At 41.3% G+C, this 10,435-nt stretch overlaps 1 protein-coding gene across 1 annotated transcript in view; it reads right to left on the bottom strand.

Annotated features, from left to right (window-relative positions):
- The window catches only part of LOC143300338 (uncharacterized), a 49,084-nt gene extending 39,420 nt beyond the window's left edge, over window positions 1-9,664 (bottom strand). Inside the window, exons 1-2 of the mRNA XM_076613939.1 lie at window positions 9,507-9,664; window positions 381-460 (exon numbers count right to left, since the gene is read on the bottom strand). Coding sequence (XP_076470054.1) covers window positions 381-419 — 39 coding nt within the window. The 5' untranslated portion in view covers window positions 420-460; window positions 9,507-9,664. The remainder of the gene's footprint in view (window positions 1-380; window positions 461-9,506) is intronic.
- Between the last annotated feature and the right edge of the window lie 771 nt (window positions 9,665-10,435).

A 10,435-nucleotide genomic window follows, 5' to 3' on the forward strand; every position in this document is an offset into this window, starting at 1 on the left:
TTTTTTAACCAATCGGAAACAAAATGGGTGGTGCAATGTTTCGGCGCCTTGTCCCCGTGGAAAGCAGCCCCAATTCCACACACACAAAAAAGACTATAGTGAGAAGAAATAAATAAAATAAAATAAAAAGTGGAAGAAACACAATACAAAGTAATGAGGAAAATCCAAGAGTTATAGAGGGGATCAGTATGGATGCATCATAACATTTGATGAGCTGTCCAGTACTCCAGAAGCAACACAGTGAAGTGTTTGGTTAGTGTGCTGTGGTAGCTAGAGCCAAATCTATCATTGCTGTAGTTCAGTGGTGCCCTATAGATGACGATTATGACGATGAGTGGTAGCGTACGTCACATGGCTGAACAGACATGCTGGTTACTTACCGTAAAAGGAGGACCATATCTGCTGCGTCCGATGGCCATCTTTAATGTCAGGCCTTAGCACAGCCCGCCGAGCCAAACACCTGTTCACCACAGACATAAAACACCTATATGAACGGCAAGTCGCTCGAGGCACGACAAACCAGCACACACCTGTTTATCACAGACATAAAACACCTATATGAACGGCAAGTCGCTCTAGGCACGACAAACCAGCACACACCTGTTTATCACAGACACAAAACACCTGCATGAACGGCAAGTCACTCTAGGCATGACACACAGACAAACACCTGTTGACCACACCAATAAAACACCTGCAGGAACGGTAAGTCACTCTTGGCATGACAAACCAGCACACACCTGTGACAAGCCAGCACACACCTGTGTATCAGAGACACAAAACGCCTGCAAGAACAGCATGTCACTCTAGGCATGACAAACACCTGTTAACCACAGAACACCTGCATGAATGGCAAGTCACTATATGCATGACAAACTAGCAGACACCCGTTTACCTCATACAAAACACTGCATGCACGGCATGTCACTCTATGCATGAAAAACACCTGTTCACCACAAAACACCTTCATCGATGGCAAGTCACACCTGTTTACCACAGACACAAAACGCCTGTGTGAACAGCATGTGACTCTGCATGAAAAACACCTGTTAACCATGGACACAAAACACCTGCATGACCGGTAAGTCACTCTAGGTATGAAATAACACCTGTTAACAATGGACACAAAACACCTGCATGACCGGTAAGTCACTCTAGGTATGAAATAACACCTGTTAACCATGGACACAAAACACCTGCATGACCGGTAAGTCACTCTAGGCATGAAAAACACCTGTTCACCAAAGAACACCTGCATGAATGGCAAGTCACTATATGCATGGCAAACTGGCATACACCTGTTCACCACAGACGCTAAAACACCTGCATGAACGCAAGTTGCTCTTCAGCATGACAGAGTAGCACATGGACAGGGTGGGGAATAATATACAGATGTGAGACCTTGACTCTGAACACACAATCTGAGCATACAGATAAGAGGCTGGGGTCCCATTGTGTTCCTTTAAAGGACATTTGTTTGTTTTTCAACTGCCAAAATTTTCTTTCCAACGGTGTAGGTGTCTTTATCTCTCAAGCTTGGTTGACACCAGTACATAAAAGAGCCTCCATAGCAGTACCCCATCATTATTTATCATTGCCAAATAATGGTAAAAAAACCAAACCAGTTGATCCAGATACTTGGGTACCAGAAAGAAAAAAAACAATTCCAGAAGCTTGAGACTGTGTATGCCAGCTGTTTAACATGCTGTCATAACTCACAGTTCTACAATATCACACGTCAGTTGCGTGTGGGTTTGGGTTTTTTGTTTGTTTATTTTTTTAAGATGATTTTAAATCGTTAAAAATGAGGTGCTCGCCAATCTTTTTTTTTTTTTTTTTTTTTAATCTGACACAAAACTTGAATTGCTTGTGCATTTGGTTCAGGTTCATACGTGGTTGGTAGGTCCTTTCAGATCAGAATTACACAGGCACAATAGGGTTCCAGTAAATGCCAAAGAAGACGAACTATCACATTCTGTGTGCTTTCTGCAGCACACACCAATCATTAACCTGTGACAAAAAAGGGGAGAGTTCCTTTTAATACCTCCTGTTTGAATAGTATACTTAAAATTTCAAACTAAGGGCAGAGTTCCTTTTAATACCTCCTGTTTGAATAGTATACTTAAAGTTTCAAACTGATGTCCAGGTCGATGTGCACACGCCTGTTAGACGACACCAGTTTGCCACGAATCAAAATATAACGCCAAATACCAAAATACTGGTATTATTTCCGAATGTCAGTCAAACTAGAATAAGAAAAATAAAACTATCGGGATATCTTTGGAAAAAAAAACAACTAGACGATAAAAGTATGATGGCAATACAAGTGTTGAACTTAAGCCATTGACTCGATTCTCCACAAGCACACGATGTTCGAGCACTCCAGTTTCTGTCTGGGGCTGTGACCAGCGTCTCCTGATTTATATATACCAAGGAGACTGGAAAAACAGGCAAGGGGATCGAGAATCATGAACAACAGATGGTGGAGCCAGCCAGACTAGGTAAACAAAAGCCATCAACAGGTGCTTGACATCTTTGATATTTTCCCTATCTCCCACACTACCTTGAGCTCGTGTCGAAGCCAGATAACTGTGTGTGTGTGTGGGGTTTTTTTTCCGGGAAACGAATGTTGTCGGGCTGCTATGGATCCGGAGCGGCTGAAGGTTGCAGGAACCTGAAGGTGAAAGACGAAAAGGAAAGAGCAGGATCTGATGTTGCTAAGCATCAGATTATCATGGCGGTGGTTAGGTGCCAGACTCATCTACCTCAGGATGCAACCTGAACTCTCACGTGAACGAGCCTCCTGTCTATCCAACCGCTGATAGCGTGAAAGCACCTGTGTAAATGCTGACGGAAAAAAAAACGTCCCCAGGCTGGGAACTAATTGGATGCACTACAGGAAAGGCGGGGGTGAAATGAGGCTTTTTTGGACAGGATAGTCAGCCTGATACTGTATCGTTTTCTAGCATCTCTGGTCCCTCCTCTGTTTCTCTCTCATTAAGTTGCAGGTGCTTTGATTTGTGTACAATAAACAGAGGTTATCTTCCTCTGTTGAAATAGTGAACACTTATGAGGTTTTTGGGGGGTTTTTGTTTGGTTTTTGTTTTTTGTTTGTTTGTTTTGTTTTTGTTTTTTGTTGTTGTTTTTTTTTTTGTTGCTTTTTTTTCAATCTTAGAATTGGCACAGTTAACACGATTTGAAATACGCGTTGCATATTTTCCTTTTATTACACGAGCATGTACGCATGCATGCATAGTATCTCTCTCTCTCTCTCTCTCTCTCTCTCTCTCTCTCTCTCTCTCACACACACACACACACACACGCACACACGCACACACACACACACACACACACACACACACACACACATACAGAGAGAGTTTTCCTTACCCGCACGAAGTTTCACAATAAGCCTTATATGGTAATAAATGAAAGAAACTATTTTCATGTTTGCAGCCAACGAACAAAATTGGTGTGGATCATGATTTCTTATCCACCCAGCCTCGAATCAGTCTCAGTGTCATATGATTTAATCAAACAAAACTGTCTAATTTCTATCTTGACAGACAATGTGTTTGTAATGGTTTCTGAAGGATTTGTGATGGTGGTAATCCAGTCACCGAACACTACGAACAAAAACTGTAAACATTTGACCTGAGAGCAGAGCGAGTGCTGTGTGAATTAATCAAAACTTGTTGGGTGGATGAAACTCAAAGAATGACTATTTTGTTTTGCCACCTATTTTTCTGCCAACAATTGTCTTTGCTTTCATATCAAAGTGGATTGTTATATAGAATTTTGCCATGGGCAACCCTTTAGTTGCCTTGGTTGATCGTCAGTTTAATGTCTGTTCCCTTGCCTTGGGTTCTTATGAATGCGCTAAGTGAATGCTGCACACGGGACTTCGGTTTATAGTCTCATCCGAATGACTAACGTCCAGACCATCGCTCAGGGTCTAATGGAGTTGGAGAAAATACTAACGAGTGTTTCAAACTAGTGCGCTCAGATTCTCTTGCTTCCGAGGACGTGTCACCTCTAGGCAAACACTTTACTGTTGTAGGAAAACTGGTTGGGGACTGTAAAGTGTAAAAGTCTATTCATTGGCGGCGTTTCTTTGTTATCATGTGGTCTTTTGAAGTGACAGCTGTAAACAGAACTAACAGAAAACTGGTGTGGTTTGCAAACAGTAAGTCTCTTCTCGTTGCAACAACGTTTCACCTCCTGGCACCCCCTCTCTGAAAATGAGACAGTCGGGGAATCCATGATGGGAATGCACGTGTTAGCTCAGTTCTCGATCCGGATCCTGTTCTCAGAACTTCCAGAGTCCAACGACTCACGTCGATTGCCCAGATTGAAAATGATATTCACGGCTTTTATTTTTTCCCTCGGGGAATATAGAAAATAATTCAAATGCCAGATTGCATTATTATGGATTAAATATAACCCTGCCAGTTTTACACTCGGGTAATATCGTCTAACAACGATCATGATGATGATGATGATGATGATTTTTCGATTATGATGGTGGAGAAGAAACTATTTGGAAACAAGAGAGGCAAGGCCTTCAAGACTCACTTGTGATACACTTTTTTTTAAAATCTAATCGTTAAAATGTGTTCTGTATTTATTATTATAAAGCTTCGGGTTAAAAGAAAAAGAAAGGAAAAAAGTCCTAACGGCAGATTCGAACCCCGCGTGTTCGGGTGAGAAGAAACTGTCTTATCCATTACACTATCGTGGCTCCTTAACAGATGTTCAAAGATATAATATATAAACATGCTTTTTTAAAGGGCGATAAATCGATTGCGGTATTCGCAGTGAGAACGCTGTTTAAATCATATTATTCTGGTGTATCTTGGGCATTCAAAAAATCTTTAAGGGCAATTAAAAATTCTTTTTAAGTCCGCGGTAAAGGAGACGTGGCTATCGCCGCAATCACACTGCAACATTTAGCCGTTTTCTCTGGATCTAGATAGATCCAAGTTTAGTTACATCCCATTGACACAGTCGATTCAATTTCTCTTTTATGTTCGTTCTAGTTTTATAGTTTTAAAGCTGATATGAAAATTGAGTATTTTGTTAAACTAATAACATGTAGAGCCAAGTACAAGCACCTCTAAACGTCGTATGAAGTGAAACGGACTTCATTTTGAGAAAAGTCAAGACCGGAAATTTCAAGTTACGTTTCATCAATTCAAGGGTAGTAACTCTCATGGTTTATTATTTTAAACTGTGAATTCCGACTGATTCTGTGGATATTTTTATGGCAGTATGGGGCATAATCCAGTAAGTGATGAGGCGTTCGCAAATCTTTCTCTGAATAAATATTTAACGGTCTCCTTCTCCATCTTTCCATCACATGTTATCGTGTATTGTCGATTGAATATAGGATTGAACGGGCAGGTCAACAACTTGAAACAAAATGGCGTCGTTCACGTTCGCGAAGAATATGAGCACGCGCTTTGAATATGTATAAATATGTGTACGCAATTGATTTTTGCCCATGACCTTCAGGGGTCAGCCAACAGATCTATGAAGTCCACTCGTCGTATTGATTTTAGTATTTTCCGAAAAAGACCACTTGGGCGAATGAACATAGTGAAATCCCTGTACACTGAGAGTAAAACATACAAGCTTTTTACGTATTGAGTCAAAATGTAATGTTTAAGATGAGAAAGATCAATTTAAAGCAAATTAAGCCCCCTAGCATTAATCACAGATTAATTTCCCTTTTTTTCTATCTGCACCAAAGACATGCAAAATAAATATAACTTCCATGCTTAGCAAAAGAAGTTCCTGTTTGAACAAAAAGTGATAAAAATGACTACTCTTGTTGTTGTGTCAGAACATCAGATCAAAGTGCCAAGTTTAGAGAGAGAAAAAAAAAAATATATATATATATAACAGTAAATTCAGCTTGCATATAATTTGCCTTTTTAAAAATATTTTTGTGCCCATCCCAGAGGTGCAATATTGTTTTAAACAAGATGACTGGAAAGAACTGAATTTTTCCTATTTTTATGCCAAATTTGGTGTCAACTGACAAAGTATTTGCAGAGAAAATGTCAATGTTAAAGTTTACCACGGACACACACACACACACACACACACACACAACCGAACACCGGGTTAAAACATAGACTCACTTTGTTTAAACAAGTGAGTCAAAAAATAAAAATAGTGATCTGCTGAGAAAGTGCTCATTCCGTAGCCAAAAGCAGTATTTAAAATGTGATTGAAATGGCATAAGGAATAAACTAGACTATTTTCAAAAGTGTGACAAACAATGAAATTTATACCAAAACAACATAACATACGAAGCCAAGCTAAACAAATGAGTAGGAATCTGTCCATTTATGCGCGCGCGCGCACACACACACACACACACGCCAGAACACACGCACGCACGCACACACACACACACGCAGGCGCCTTTGGGTACACCAGCACACACTTTTAATGGTCATTATGTTTCGATTATGATATGTAGTAAATGTCTCATGTTCAATGTCTTGAGATAACACCTCAGTTTCAGGGCAAATCCAGTTACTAAACGGTTAGTTTAAAATATGATAGAGACGTCTTCTTCTTCTTCTTCTTCGTTCGTGGGCTGGGACTAAACGGTTAGTTTAAAATATGATAGAGACGTCTTCTTCTTCCTCTTCTTCTTCGTTCGTGGGCTGGGACTAAACGGTTAGTTTAAAATATGATAGAGACGTCTTCTTCTTCCTCTTCTTCTTCGTTCGTGGGCTGGGACTAAACAGTTAGTTTAAAATATGATAGAGACGTCTTCTTCCTCTTCTTCTTCGTTCGTGGGCTGGGACTCCCACCATCACTCGTATGCACGAGTGGGATTTAACGTGTATAACCTTTGTTACCCCCGTCATGGAGGCATCCATACTCCGTTTTCGGAGGATGGAGGAGGGGAGGGAGGCTGATAGAGGCATCCTAAACTACTCCCCTCCCCACCCACCCTACACACACACACACACACACATGCAGTCCACTCCATTCTACATCATGGTGAATGGAGAAAGGTGGTGTTTTACCTCCTTCCCCTCATCACTTCCTGCATCAGTCCCTGAGATTTTCATCATTTTGTCTCGCAGCGTGAACACCCCCCCTCACCCCCCCCCCCCCCTCCCAATCGTTAACTGAAACTTTGAAAAAAAAGAAGGGGTTAAAAAAAGAAGGACGGGTTTGAAATAAAAGAAAAAAAGGATGATGTTTATTGCTGCAAGGTCTGCAAAGGAATTGCTGCATGGGAATGATATCCCTTGATAATCTTTCATTTTCTGCAATTCTCTTTTTTTTTTCTTTTCTTTTAAAAAAAAAAAAAGCATTTTGATTATCTCTTTTTTTTTCCATTGGAATGGCGTGATGTGTCTTGTGCAAAAGAGGGATCGTTTTGATACACGTGGAGTATTTTCGCTATTGTATTACTTAAAATGAATACAGGAGAACAATACTAGCTGTTTGAAATAAAATGTCCTGTAAGAAAATTTGTGGGGGTAGTTCTCGTATTAAAACGAACAAGGAGGGAAATCCGTGCCGCAAAACAGGTAGGGTAAGTATGCCTAATTGCCAACGATCCAGTGGATATTCATTAAAGTTTTAGAAAAAGGTCGAAGCAGAGGTTAAATTGTGAAATGCAACCGTTCAGAACGCTTCGAAGTGGGGGCGGTATACGAATCGCTCGCACTGAATTACACGCTGATCGCAATTACCCATACCTACCATATCAGTTTGTTTTCAGGTTCATTTTCTCAAGGCGTCACTGCATTCGGACAAATCAATATACGCTGCACCACATGTGTCATTGGATTCGGACAAATCAATATACGCTACACCACATCTGTCACTGCATTCGGACAAATCAATATACGCTACACCACATCTGTCATTGCATTCGGACAAAGCAATATACGCTGCACCACATCTGTCATTGCATTCGGACAAATCAATATACACTGCACCACATCTGTCATTGCATTCGGACAAATCAATATACACTGCACCACATCTGCAAGGCGGATGCTTGACAGCAGCATAACGTGATGTACTTAGGTCTTGAGTGCATGTTTATATATTTGTGCGCCTATCAGATCGGACTTTTGCCAGAGGACAACACTCTCGCTGCCATGGGTTCTTTTTCAGTGCGCCAAGTGCATGCTGCACACGGGACCTCGGTTTATCGTCTCATCCAAATGACTTGACGCTCAGTTTGATTTTCCAGTCAAACTAAGGAACACTGGCGAGAGCGAACCCACACCTTCACGGACTCTCTGTATTGGCAGCTGAGCGTCTTAACCATTCTGACACCTTAATCCTTTTGCAGGTATCAAACACCTGCAAAAGGTGTCAACTGAACACCTGCAAAAGATACGGAACCTGGAAAACGCATGGAAGAGAAGTTATGTTGCTGAATCAAGCGGAATTTTGGCAGGTGTGTGAGATAATGACCTGTCCCGTTCAAGGTAAGTACATAATCATAAAGACATGGAGTATACTGCATGGGAGATAGAGGGGTGTGTGGGAGAGAGAGAGAGAGGGAGAGGGAGAGAGAGAGAGGCTGAAACAACAAATTCCCCTCCTTTTTTGACAAAGGAAGCAGTCTGACGAAACGGTCTTAATTATGATTCAAGTTAACTTCATGAGATGTATGGACTATGTCTATCCACGTCAAGAGAACGACGATACAAGAAGTTCATGTGGGATACTTTCAAACGGCGTACAGGTGGCAGTCCACGGCATTATGATGAGTTTCCGATGGATTGAATTTAGTCGTTTGGTTTTAATTTAAGAATTTGTCGAGGCCATTCACTTTCTACGAGCTTTATGGCAACATGTTTCATAATCTGATCAAGTAATGCCCGGCTCACACATTCCCGTTCTTTACATGATGTTATTGGCTAACTGGTAGGGACATAGACAGTACGTGCCGATGACCTCTTGAGTCCCTCCGATAAATGGGACTGAGTCTGTATGATTCGATTGCAGCAGAAATATTGCTTAAAAATACCGCCAACCATTTTTAGCAGTTCTTGCTTATACACCTAACCTGATTTTTCAGATGTCAACGAGATCCTATCGAATACACAGTATTAATGTAAGTAATATACTAATCGACATGCACTGGCAATTCATGTCTAAATCAACACTGATAAAATGCCGCCCGGCCGGGTTGACTGTTAGACAATTCCATTCCGCAACTTTTCACTTGTGAACGTGAAAATTTCAGACTAAAAAACCACAGCAGCACCCAGCGGAAAGTCATTGCACACAGCACAACCAAAAACACATGTTACAAAGAATAAAGACAGGAAGAAAAACTGCATCAACTGACTAGTGATTATTATTTATAGTGTAGACATGAACACCGTTGCTTTACAATGCATCAACAGAACGAAAAGGGTACGGTGAAAATAGAATGGGATGGAAACGTAATTTGGGCTGAATGGACATTGAACACACAACTATGAGAAAAAAGAGAAACGGGTACTTACGTTGAGATGGTCGCCTGTCCAACGAAAAAGCCCGAAATCAGTGCCGCGACCTAAATCCTGCAGATGTTGGTGGGATGGTGCCGTGCTACTCGTTCCGTTTCTTCCTGACACCAACACAACCACACTCCCCTCCCGACGCTACCATTACCGGCCAGGGGGGGGCAGACAGGTAAGTAACGTCGGCGCTCGTGAAGAAGGGCACAGGTGAAACGCGTTTTGCTGCTCTGCTGAGTCGGTGTCGTTTAAAGATGCATGTATGTTCCTGCTGAGACCATGAACTGTCTTCTGGGGCCACAGAAGATGTTTGACATTTTTAATGAATAAACACGGTTTTTATTAGATATGGTTCAGTCTCACGTTTTGTAAAATGACCGATATAGTCAGAAACACGTGAAAGAAAAGGAATGAGAGAACGATGCATCGTACTCGGTCGTGGCGACTTGCCCTCTCAAGGGGAAGCAGTATCCCTTCGACAGCCGAGTTGTGTGTCAAAATATTATGCATATCTGTATAATCATTTTACCAAGCTGTTGGGAAATCTCAGTGTTTGTGGATCTTGTTAAAGTGACTGAGGTTTCTTATTACCCCAAAGTGTCAGTGCCCGTTTCAGCATGTGCGCGAACGCTTTGGTTATGCTCATTTTTTCTTCTTTTTTAAAATTTTTTATCTCCCTTGTATATCTCAGGTTCTCGAAGCTTGAGGTGTCTGTTTATTTATCAGCTATACTACTATAAAATGTCGTATTTCTCTGAGTCCGTGGTTCCATTTCAGCCAGTCCATTTCCGTCTCTTTCACCGCCGGGCTACTCTGAGAAGTTGTCAGGTTATGGAAATTACGGAACACCGCTAAAATTACCGTGTAATAAAGTGTAAATCACTGCCAGTGTACTGATGGTCTTGTCACTTGGTCAGATACTAATAGAGGTTGGG

The sequence above is a fragment of the Babylonia areolata genome, chromosome 26 (genome assembly GCF_041734735.1).
Source record: "Babylonia areolata isolate BAREFJ2019XMU chromosome 26, ASM4173473v1, whole genome shotgun sequence".
NCBI lineage: Eukaryota > Metazoa > Mollusca > Gastropoda > Neogastropoda > Buccinidae > Babylonia > Babylonia areolata.